General features: G+C 36.4%; 1 protein-coding gene across 1 annotated transcript; it reads right to left on the bottom strand.

Moving 5' to 3' along the window:
- Window positions 1–474: 474 nt before the first annotated feature.
- Window positions 475–9,507, bottom strand: LOC137646882 (opsin, ultraviolet-sensitive-like). The gene is made up of 8 exons (XM_068379951.1): window positions 9,461–9,507; window positions 8,365–8,477; window positions 7,446–7,625; window positions 5,674–5,889; window positions 4,359–4,489; window positions 2,927–3,093; window positions 1,899–2,152; window positions 475–894 (listed from the first exon to the last, which is right to left on the bottom strand). The coding sequence occupies exons 2-8, from the start codon at window positions 8,421–8,423 to the stop codon at window positions 786–788; spliced, it is 1,116 nt and encodes a 371-aa protein (XP_068236052.1). The 5' UTR covers window positions 8,424–8,477; window positions 9,461–9,507; the 3' UTR covers window positions 475–785.
- Window positions 9,508–12,720: the final 3,213 nt, after the last annotated feature.

Below are 12,720 nucleotides of genomic sequence, written 5' to 3' on the forward strand. Positions count from 1 at the left end.
CTGAAATTATATAGTTAGACTTTTCTTTGAAAAGCTCAAGACCCAAAAAAGTTAATTGCAACAGAACAATTGAGGGAATTTTGATTGAATCATTTCAAAGGAGAATATTAGCTGAAAATCCTAAAACTTGAATATATTTCAAGGACAGTATTCTCAGCTTGATGTTTGCTCTCCCTAAATGTAAATTCAATATATCCCTTATATGTCTGCTGTCAAACAAAGATCATGATATCTATAGCTACAGTAATTAGTTTACCTAAATCAGTACTTGAATCTCCCTTATTTTTCATAAGGTTAAAATTCACAGCAACGAAAGTAAACTTAATTAGGTGCGCTTAAGAAGGGCTTTTAATAAATTAATGAAAAGTAAAGATTGAAAATAAAATCAACATAAGTGGGTTAGTCAATAAATATGCTTTATTTTTGGAAGCTCGTATAGACGGCTTCGAAAGTGAAGACAAAATCCAGGGAATGAAGCTCGTATAGACGGCTTCGAAAGTTAAGACAAAACCCAGGGAATGTAGCTCGTATACACGGCTTCGAAAGTAAAGACAAAACCTAGGGAAGGTAGCTCGTATACACGGCTTCAAAAGTGAAGACAAAACCAGGGAATGTAGCTCGTATACACGGCTTCAAAAGTTAAGACAAAACCCAGGGAAGGGTTGAAGGAACGCCCTGAAGACGACAATGTTTACATGAGCCGTCTCTCCGTTGCGGACTCACTGGAACGGGAGTTTAGTCTCTGCTCTGTGAGGCCGGTTCGAAGATCAGACGGTTCAGACCAATTAGGCCGCATTTTCTGGGGCTTTCGATTCAGTCTCAGAAGCTGTTGTTGATGGTTCTGATTCGTGGATGCAGAACCAAGGCAGCTTCTTCTTGAGGGCCATTCGGTACCTGGAAAAATGAATAAAAATCTTGACTTTTCTCTACTCTATGCCTCAGGACTTTTTAATTATGTACGAACGTTATATGTTTAGTGTTTTTTACGTTATTGAAAATTTAGAATACGTTGAATTCTCAATATATGAACGTTACATGTTTAAATTCAGAATACACAGAAGTTTTACTTCGCGAACGTTATATTTAAATCTATACATCATTTGAAATTCAGAATACACAGAAATTTTACTTCATGTACGTTTTAACTGACATCTTTAAATCTATACGTTATTGGAAATTCAGAATAGGCGTTAAAATCCTACTTTACGAACGTTACATGATTAAATCTGTACATTATTTGAATTTCAGAATACTTGTTAAAATCTTACTTTGCGAACGTTACGTGTTTAAATCTAAACGTTATTGGAAATTCTCAATGCACGGAAGTTTTACTTCAAGAACGTTACATGTTTAAATATATAGTTATTGGAAATCAACAATACGCGTTAGAATTCTACTTTGCGAACGTTACATGTTTAAATCTTAACGTCATTGATTTTCTGAACAAACAAGTTTTACTTCACGAACGTTACATGTTTAAATATATAGTTATTGGATATCAAGAATACATTGAAATCTTACTTCACGATTGTTCCATGTTTAAATCAATACCTTATTGGAAATTCAGAATATACATTAAAATCTTATTTCACGAACGTTACGTTTGAATCTAAACGTTATTGATTTTCTGAATACACAGAAGTTTTACTTCACGAACGTTACATGTTTAAATATATAGTTATTGGATATCAAGAATACATTGAAATCTTCACGATTGTTCCATGTTTAAATCTGTACGTTATTATAATTTCAGTATATGCATTAAAACCCTACTTTGCGAATGTATTTAAATCTAAACGTTATTGAAAATTCAGAATATGCATTAAAATCTTACTTTGCGAACGTTACTTGTTTAGATATATGTTATTTAAAATTCATAATATGCATTAAATTCTCACCTTGGATGATTGATAGCATAGATGAATGGGTCAATGCAAGCTGCAGTTTTAGATGTGCACGCGGGGATCATAGACATGAAAGGTGTGACCAGATCCTTCCTCCCGAAGGTGCAAATGAAAGCCAGAGTGACGTAGGGCGTCCAGGACATCAGGTAGAGTGCAGTGCAAGTTATTCCGACTTTAGCCACACGGATCTCCTGTCTCATGTTCACTTTGTCACCGGAACGGAGAGATTCCACGTTCATTTTCTTAGCCTGGAAAGAGATCGTCTCTTATGCATTGTGGGGAAAATGGTGTCAGAGGCAAATTACATATCCATATAGTAAAAGCCAGTAGGAAATTATAAAATGCTTTAGTACCTATAGTCTATTTCTTTTAGCGATGCAGATTTGCACCGACTCGCAGCGGTGCCCTTTTAGCTCGGAAAAGTTTCCTGATCGGTGATTGGTTGGACGAGATAATTCTAACCAATCAACGGTCAGGACACTTTTCCGAGCTAAAAGGCCACCGCTGCGAGTCTGTGCAAACCTGCCTCCCTAAAAGAAATGGACTGTAGTGTGTATTTTAATACACACTTCTTCAGGGTATATTATTTTAGTTTACCCTGAAGAAGTGTATATTAAAATGCACAAAAGTGCTATGTATTAAAGCATTTTATTATTTCTTACAGGTTTTGCCGTATATTAAGTTCATATATATATATATATATATATATATATATATATATATATATATATATATATATATATTACTGTACTTCCTAAGTTACAACCTTAGTTGGAAAAGCAGGATGCTACAAGCCCAAGGGCTCCAACAGAAAAAAAATATCCTAGTGAGGAAATGAAATAAACTACAAGAGAAATAATAAACAATATAGAATATATTAAAAACACTAACATCAAAATAAATCTTCAATTTATAGACAATAATAAAAAAAGAATTAAAAGAAAGCAAGAAGATAAGAGATAAGAAAATAAAGTGTGCCCTAGTGTATTTCACAATAACTCATAAATGGTCTGTCATCTTACCTGGCTCTTGAGGGCCTTCTCGTGTGCGGAGACGTGGGCGAAGACTTGGTAGTAGCTCACCATGATGATGAGGAGAGGGCACAACCACATGCAGAACCAAATGCCAACTACGAAGAACTTAGATCCCTCGCTCAGGTAGTCAAACGTGCAGCTTGTGAGGTATCCCTCTGATCAAGAAGAGGCCAGTTTTATTCGTCATTGCCTCAACGGATTTTTAGTTTCAGCGTTGCTTTTTTGGCTTAAAATCGGCATATTTTGGTCACAGTAAATAATACATCCCTTTTTGACTTAATTCTCTAGCTTAAAATGGGCATATTTTGGTCATAGTACATAATACATCCCTCTTTGATTTAATTCCTTGGCTTAAAATGGGCATATTTTGGTCATAGTACATAATACATCCCTTTTAGAGTTAATTCCCTGGCTTGAAATTGGTTTATTTAGGTCACATTACATAATACATCCCTCTTTGAGTTAATTCCCTGGCTGGATTATAATTATTATTATTTCTTGCTAGGCTACAACCCTAGTTGGGAAATCAGGATGCTATAAGCCCAGGGGCCCCAACAGGGAAAATAGCCCTGTGAAGAGAGGAAATAAAGAAAAATAAAATATTTTAAGAGCAGTAACATTAAAATAAACTATAAAAACTTTAACAAAAAGAGATGAAGAAAAATTAAAAACTTTAACAAAAAGAGATGAAGAAAAATAAGACAGAATAGTGTGCCCGAGTGTATCCTCAAGCAAGAGATCTCTAACCCAGGAGAGTGAAAGACCATGGCACAGAGGCTATGGCACTACCCAAGACTAGAGAACAATGATTTGATTTTGTAGTATCCTTCTACTAGGAGAGCTGCATACCCTAGCTGAACAGTCTCTTCTACCCATACCAAGAGGAAAGTAGCCACTGAATTACAGTGCAGTAGTTAACCCCTTGGCGGTATATCTTAGCATACCGTGCTAGTTTACCCTCAAGCGTGAGAACTCCACCCCAAGACAGCGGAAGACCATGGCACAGAGGCTAGGGCACTATCCAGGCCTAGAGAACATTGGTTTGATTTTGGAGTGTACTTCTCTGCTTTTGTTGAGTTTGAAAGGTAGAGGTTTTAAACAGAGGCTATGGCATTATCCAGGCCTAGAGAACATTAGTTTGATTTTGGAGTGTACTTCTCTGCTTTTGTTAAGTTTGAAAGGTAGGGGTTTTAAACAGAGGCTATGGCATTATCCAGGCCTAGAGAACATTAGTTTGATTTTGGAGAGTACTTCTCTGCTTTTGTTAAGTTTGAAAGGTAGGGGTTTTAAACAGAGGCTATGGCATTATCCAGGCCTAGAGAACATTAGTTTGATTTTGGAGAGTACTTCTCTGCTTTTGTTAAGTTTGAAAGGTAGGGGTTTTACTGTCTATCACTCTAAATACCCAAAGATATCTCACCTGGAACGAAGCGACCCCAGACTTCCAGGAATGGCATCCAGACCCAAGGGGAAATCCATAGCCAGATAAAGAGAATAAGTCCTGTAACTTGGCCTTTTGTGAGTCTGCCATCAATTGGGTCTGTGATGGTTCTGGATAAAGAGAGAAATGGTATGTGATAGAATATTACTTAGAAAGATGTACCAACGAATTTGTATCAATCCTTAAAGTACACTCAAATTAAATCATTGGGTCAAAAGAAGTAAGAAGCATTGTAATCCTTGAAGTGCACTCAAATCAGGGAATCATGAGTCAGAAAAGTTTAAACATACTTGTATCTGTCAAATGTTCTCAAATCAGAGGGCATACTTGTATCTTACGAGTCATTCTTAAAATGTTCTCAAATCAGAGGGTTACCGAGTCAAAATAAGTCAAAAGGCATACTTGTATCTGTCGAGTCATTCTTAAAGTACACTCAAATCAGAGGGTTACTGATGTAGAAAAGTCCAAACATTCTTGTATCTGTGAAATCATTCTTAAAGTACACTCAAATCAGGGTGTTACTGAGTCAAAAGAATTCAAAAGGCATACTTGTATCTGTCGAGTCATTCTTAGGATGCACTGAAATCTGAGGGTTACTAAGTCTAAAGAAGTCAAAAGGCATACTTGTATCTGTCGAGTCATTCTTAGAATGACCTGAAATCAGAGGGTTACCGAGTCAAAAGAGGTCAAAAGGCATACTTGTATCTGTCAAGTCATTCTTAGAATGCACTGAAATCTGAGGGTTGCCGAGTCAAAAGAAGTCAAAAGGCATACTTGTATCTGTCGAGTCATTCTTAGAATGCACTGAAATCTGAGGGTTGCCGAGTCAAAAGAAGTCAAAAGGCATACTTGTATCAATTGAATCATTCTTAAAGTACACTCAAACCATGGGATTACTGGGTCGAAATAAGTCCAAAGGCATACTTGTATCTGTGAAATCATTCTTAAAGTAAACTCAAACCATGGGATTATTGGGTCAAAATAAGTCAAAAGGCATACATGTATTTATCGAATCATTCTTGAAGTACACCCAACTCAGGGTGTTACCGAGTTAAAATAAGTCAAAAGGCATACTTATATCCATCGAATCATTCTTAAGTACACTCAAATCACAGGGATACTGAGTCAAAATAATTCAAAGGCATACTTGTATCACTTGAATCATTCTTAAAATGCTCTCAAATTAGGATGTTATGGGGTCGAAATAAGTCAAAGGCATACTTGTATCTGAAATCATTCTTAAAGTAAACTCAAACCACGGGATTACTGGGTTGAAATAAGTAAAAAGGCATACTTGTATCTGTCGAAGGCAATGGCGGCATTAGTGCAAGCATTCATGGGTCCAGAAAGCGCCCCCATGAATCCGTAGATGGAACACCCCAGCCTGCCCATCAGAGGTCCCTCGTTGAAGGAGTTCATGATGAACACTGGCGTTTTCAACATCATGATGAAGTCAGCAATGGCCAGGTGAACAACCAGCATGTTGGATGGGGTCTTCAATCCCTTTGATCTGTGGAGAGAATTGACGTCCTGTTGAAACTCCTTTTGATGGGATTGGTGTGTTAATAAAGGTCATTTTTTATGTTTATAGGGTGGTATTTTTCTTCTGTTAGGTAAGCCCTTAGGCTTGTAGCATCTTGCTTTTCCAACTAGGGGTGTAGCTTAGTTAGTAATAATAATAATAATAATTATAATATTGAATAAAGATTACAGTTTGGCTAATGATAATGATAATAGTAATGCAATTTTCTATAATGCATTAACTCGTTTAGTGAACTTCTATTTTTATTCAATTTTTGCATTCAATTTACCAAGAAGCTTACATGAACACATTACTATAGTCAATTTTTTTTAATGAAGCGCATTTGCTCCGACTCGCAGCGGTGCCCTTTTATCTCGGAAAAGTTTCCTGCTATCTGATTGGTTAGAATTATCTTGTCCAACTAATCAGTGATCAGGAAACTTTTCCGAGCTAAAAGGGAACCCCTGCGAGTCGGTGCAAATCTGCCTCACTCAAAAGAATTGACTATAGTTCATGCAGACTGAAATATTCTATGAATATTAATCGTGAGGGAGGAAATTTGTGAAAGGACTAAATTTGAAATTATTTTCTTAAGGATCTGACTGTATCCTTAGGGTTACAGGAGAAGCAGGCATTCCTTATAAACAAGGACACGAGTAACAGTGCCTGCCATTAGTAGCTTCTAAATTATTGTACAGTTGGCTTTAATAATTCCGGTACACTTCACAAGAAGCTGAGATGTCTGACAGCTACATTATAGCAGGTAATGCTCTGTTTAGCAAAACAGATGCTATTGGCAACGCTGCAAGTAAAACAGAGTTACTGAGCTTGCCAAAACGTGATTGAAAGCATTTTTATTGATTTTTACGAAGTTCTGTATAGAAAAATAATGCTATATGCTTAACAGGACTTCGTAAAGTTAATAAAAAATGCTTTGAATCACATGTTTACAAGATCAGCGACTTTTTCATGCAGTCAGTGTTGCCAACTATGGATGGAAGACTGCATTTCCGAATAGTGTTAGTTTAGGCAACTACAAAAGAACTTGAGTACTGTTAGTTTAGGCAACTACAAAAGAACTTAGTAGTGTTAGTTTAGGCAACTACAAAAGGACAGCACATACTATGGCTGAAAGACTGCATTTCCAAGTAGCGTTAGTTTAGGCAACTACGAAAGAACTTAGTAGTGTTAGTTTAGGAAACTACAAAAGAAATTAGGTACTGTTAGTTTAGGCAACTACATAAGAACTAGGTAGTGTTAGTTTAGGAAACTACAAAAGAACCGCATATACTATGGCTGAAAGACTGCATTTCCGAATAGTGTTAGTTTAGGCAACTACAAAAGAACTTAGTAGTGTTAGTTTAGGCAACTACAAAAGAACAGCACATATTGTGGCTGAAAGACTGCATTTCCAACTACCGTTAGTTTAGGCAAACTACAAAAGAACAACACATAATATTGCCTAGTTACTGGCCCTATAGAGGCAAGATTCCACGAAAGGATAAAACAAAAATATGAACGAAAAATCATGTATGAGGACGTACCCGAGAAACACCCAGATGACCACTCCATTTCCGCAGACGGACACGACCATGAAGCCGATGTAAAGGACACCTAATAAATGATGCAGCATTGGGTTAGGAGCGTCATACTTCAGCCAGTGATCGTCAACGTACGAGAGGTATTCTGGGGGTGTGTTCCATCCATTTTTCCGAACTTCGTACCTAAAGACGGGAAAGATATCGTGTATTAGTTCTCTAGAACTTCGTACCTAAAGACAGGAAAGATATTGTGTATTAGTTCTCTAGAACTTCGTACCTAAAGACAGGAAAGATATTGTACTTTTGTTTTCTATAACTTCGTACCTAAAGACGGGAAAGATATTATTTCTAGAACTTTGTACCTAAAGTCAGGAAAGATATTGTTTCTAGAACTTCGTACCTAAAGACAGGAAAGATATTCTGCATTAGTTTTCTATAACTTCGTACCTAAAGACAGGAAGGATATTGTGCATCAGTTCTCTAGAACTTCGTACCTAAAGACAGGAAAGATATTGTTTCTATGACTTCGTACCTAAAGACAGGAAAGATATTGTTTCTATGACTTCGTACCTAAAGACAGGAAAGATATTATTTCTAGAACTTCATACCTAAAGACAGGAAAGATATTGTTTCTAGAACTTCATACCTAAAGACAGGAAAGATATTGTGGATTATTTTTCTAGAACTTCGTACCTAAAGACAGGAAAGATATTGTTTCTAGAACTTCACAACTAAAGACAGCAAAGATATTTTACTTCAGTTCTCTAGAACTTCGTACCTAAAGACAAGAGAGATATTATTTCACATATTGGAAGAGCACCCAAATGGCAGTATTGTCTCGTCCGTTTACACATACAAATTAAATTACAGTGAGAGAAACAATACAAATTATCATCGTACATAGATAAATAGTTTAGCTTACCCATAGTAGTCAAACTGTGGACCAGAATCATTCGAGGGAGCAGGACCAATGAGTGACATGGTTGCGTCACAAGTTCTTCAGGGGCAAAGACTTGACGTACTCACGGTAGGAATCTGAAGTCAAAAGTTGGAGAGTCATTATACATTGGCGTATTTATAGAGTTAAGATGTGAGAACAAAGCCCTCGAGAGGATATTATGAGTTAAATGGCAGGACAGGATTAGAAATGAAACTATAAGAGATTACTCGAGTGCCATGTATGAGATCATAATGAGGGGTAGATGGAGATGGTTTGGGTATGCTCTTCGCACTCCCCAAGAGAGATTAGTTCACCTAACGTTCAGCTGGGCTCCACAAGGCGCTAAAAGACTTGGAAGACCCAGTCATACATGGCTGAGGATTATGAAGCGTGAAATAGGAGATGATGAATGGAGAAGTATTGATTTAAAGGCTCAAGACAGAGACGACTGGTGAAATCTAACCGAGGCCCTTTGCGTCAATAGGTGTAGGAGGAGATGATATTATATATATATATATATATATATATATATATATATATATATATATATATATATATATATAAACATATCTATATCTTTTCATCAAATTGGGATATTGGAAAGTAGGTATTTTTTTCTAGACAATAAACACAAATGGAAAAGTGCAGAATACAAGAGAGAGAGAGAGAGAGAGAGAGAGAGAGAGAGAGAGAGAGAGAGAGAGAGACAGAGACAGAGAATCTTGGTGTATATGATGTGTTTAACAAATGTATTTATGCAATGATACCTTATATGATTTTATATATATATATATATATATATATATATATATATATATATATATATATATATATACACAGTATATATATACTGTATATGTATATATATATATATATATATATATATATATATATATATATATATATATATATATATATATATATACATGTATATATATATATATATATATATATATATATATATATATATATATATATATATATATATATATGTATATGTTTGTGTGTATGTATGTATGTATGTGAAATAAAACTTTCAAAGCGAATCACCAACTAAAAAGATAGGCAAAACCCTTACCTCGCCAGTGGTAGATTCCCTTCCAGACAGCACACACCGCCAAATGACCAAGCACCTCACTTTATATACCACACACCCTAAGTAATAAATCCCTCTTAATTACATTGTTATAAGCCAATCGGTGACGTCACAAGCGGCCCCGGAAGCTTATATTCATTAATTCGACCAGGTTGCAGAATCTGCGAGTTAGATAGAAATATTCGCATAAAAACTAATCCAGTTATGGGGCTGAATACAGACACCTCGTCCCTTAACTAGATTTGTGGATATTGTACCAACGGGATATGACACTTGTGCCGCTTCGGTTGTTTTTTGTTAATATTACGTCAACAATGATACGAAAAAAAGTCTTTTTTTTTTTATGGAAAATAAGATATCATGATGGCTTGATTCTGACCTATAAATATATAGGGGAAAAAAAAGAGCGTTGGTGTGTCTAAATGGCTTCAGGTATGAGTCAAAAATGATACGAAAAACGTATTTTTTTTAGTGAAAAAAATATATGATGGCTTGATTCTGATCTATAAATGTATAGGGAAAAAAGAACGTTGGTGTGTCTAAATGGCTTCAGGTATGAGTCAAAAAGGTGAAGAGAAAACGTCTTTTTTTGTGAAAAAAAGATATCATGATGGCTTGATTCTGACCTATAAATATATAGGGAAAAAAAAAAAAGAACGTTGGTGTGTCTAAATGGCTTCAGGTATGAGTCAAAAAAGTTGAAGAAAAAAGTTTTTTTTATGGAAAAAAGATATTACGATAGCTTGATTCTGTCCTATAAATATATAGGGGAAAAAAAGAACGTTGGTGCCTCTAAATGGCTTCAGGTAGGAAAGTAATGTGACTTACGAGGAACAGAGTTTCATGTCTGAAATACTCTGAGAAAAAATATAGGAAAATAGCTTTAGATAAGAGTTACATGACTGGTTAATAAGGAACAATATTCCATATTAGTTGGTAGTAGGTTGGTCATGGCACTAGCCACCCGTTGAGATACTACTGCTAGAGAGTTATTGGATCCCCTGACTGGCCAATAGTAGTAGGTTGGCCAGGGCACTAGCCACCCGTTGAGATACTTCTGCTAGAGAGTTATTGGATTCTTTGACTAGTCAGTAGTAGGTTGGCCAGGGCACTAGCCACCCGTTGAGATACTACTGCTAGAGAGTTATTGGATCCCTTGACTGGCCAGTAGTAGTAGGTTGGCTAGGGCACTAGCCACCCGTTGAGATACTACTGCTAGAGAGTTATTGGATCCCTTGACTGGCCAGTAGTAGTAGGTTGGCTAGGGCACTAGCCACCCGTTGAGATACTTCTGCTAGAGAGTTATTGGATCCCTTGACTGGCCAGTAGTAGTAGGTTGGCTAGGGCACTAGCTACCCGTTGAGATACTTCTGCTTGAGAGTTATTGAATCCTTTGACTGGCCAGGCAGTAGTACATTGGATCTCCCTCTCTGGTTACAGCTCATTTTTTCTTTGCCTACACATACACTGAATACTCTGGCCAGCCACCCGTTGAGATACTACTGCTAGAAAGTTATTGGATACTTTGACTGGCCAGGCAGTACTGCAATGGATCCCCCTTTTTGGTTACGGCTCATTTTTGCTTTGCCTACACATACATCGAATAGTCTGGCCTATTCGTTTCATATTCTCCTCTATCTTCATACACCTGACAACACTGAGATTACCAAACAATTCTTCTTCACCCAAGGGGTAAACTACTGCACTGTAATTGTCCAGCGTCCACTTTCCTCTTGGTAAGGGTAGAAGAGACTCTTTAGCTATGGTAAGCAGCTCTCCTAGTAGGACACTCCAAAATCAAACCATTGTTCTCTAGTCTTTGGTAGTGCCATAGCCTCTGTACCATGGTCTTCCACTGTCTTGAGTTAGACCTCTCATGCTTGAGAGTACACTCGGGCACACGGTTCTATCTTACAGTATTTCTCTTCCTCTTGTTTTGTTAAAGTTTTTATAGTTTATATAGGAGATAATTAGTTTAATGTTACTGTTCTTAAGATATTTTATTTTTCCTTGTTTCCTTTCCTTACTGGGCTATTTCCCCTGTGGGAGCCCCAAGGCTTATCGCATCCTGCTTTTCCAACTAGGGTTGTAGCTTAGCATTTGATAATAATAATAATAATGATAATGATAATAATAATGATAAATCCTTTTTAAAACTGTAAATGCCTGGCAACATTTATTCCAGGATATTAACCGTTTTTATATGGCCTTTTTATCTTGTAAAAACAGTAATTTTAATCGGAAATTCTATGGAAAAAATAATGGTCTCAGCCATATTTCAGTAAATTACAGGCGACTGTATTCTTACCATACTTTGTTGTTATTATGTTTGGTTGGTGACCGTAATATCACTCCTTAACTTCAATATATCCGTTTTTAAAACAGTAAATTCCTGGCAACATTTATTCCAGGATTTTTATTTTTTTATATAGTACACTGTTAAAAACTAGTTATTTAAATAGGAAATTCTCCGTGAAAATATAGGGTTCTCTGCCGTATTTCAGTAAAATACAGGCGACCGTAATTTTACCCTACTTTGTCATTATCTTTTACGTGTTGGTGGCTGTAATATCACTTCTTTACGTTAATATATCGTTTTTTTAAGGGGGCCGGCTGGCTAATGCCGTTTTTTAAGGTCAGGACTTTGACATTCTTGCCACTTAATAAGGTGACATAGGACATCTAACTGCATAGGATTTTTGCCTCTGACCGTCGGTTGAAACAGTAAATGGCTGGCAACATTTATTCCAGAATTTTGACCGTTTTCACTGCAAATTTTTAACAGCTATAAATGTAGCCTACTTGATTGTCGATTGACATCTGGCTTCACCGCGAAATATAAACAACAACAACTTACTTTACTTACTTTGATGGTTGTTTTTCCGGTCTCATACAGCAGGGGAACTCCACTCTCTACAGAACCTTCACTGTCGTTTTACCTTGTTCTTTCACACTATTTATCTTTTCAAGTCACATATTGTTCATTTACTGTTAAATCATCACTGTCAAAGGACTCATGAAATAAGAAATTTTTCAGTTTCATCTTGAAAGCCATAATGTCTTCAATCATTCGAATGTTTCGTGGGAGCTTATTATATATAGTCTCAGGGTCGCATATTTAAAGGCTTTGGAGCTCAAAGTGGACATGAAGCTAGGTTCCAACAGTTTGAAGCCATCTGTAACAACAAAAATCATAATTTGATGGCTAATTAGTGTATTAATAGTGGTGCAGATAATCCACA

This window comes from Palaemon carinicauda, chromosome 9, assembly GCF_036898095.1.
Source record: "Palaemon carinicauda isolate YSFRI2023 chromosome 9, ASM3689809v2, whole genome shotgun sequence".
NCBI lineage: Eukaryota > Metazoa > Arthropoda > Malacostraca > Decapoda > Palaemonidae > Palaemon > Palaemon carinicauda.

Coding starts and splice junctions, on each gene's coding strand:
- LOC137646882 (XM_068379951.1), bottom strand. CDS start 8,423: ATGTCACTCATTGGTCCTGCTCCCTCGAATGATTCTGGTCCACAGTTT. Junction 4,490..5,673: donor ATTGCCTTCGACAGATACAA/GTATGCCTTTTT, acceptor CTCTTTATCCAG/AACCATCACAGACCCAATTG. Junction 3,094..4,358: donor CTGGGGTCGCTTCGTTCCAG/GTGAGATATCTT, acceptor CTTCTTGATCAG/AGGGATACCTCACAAGCTGC.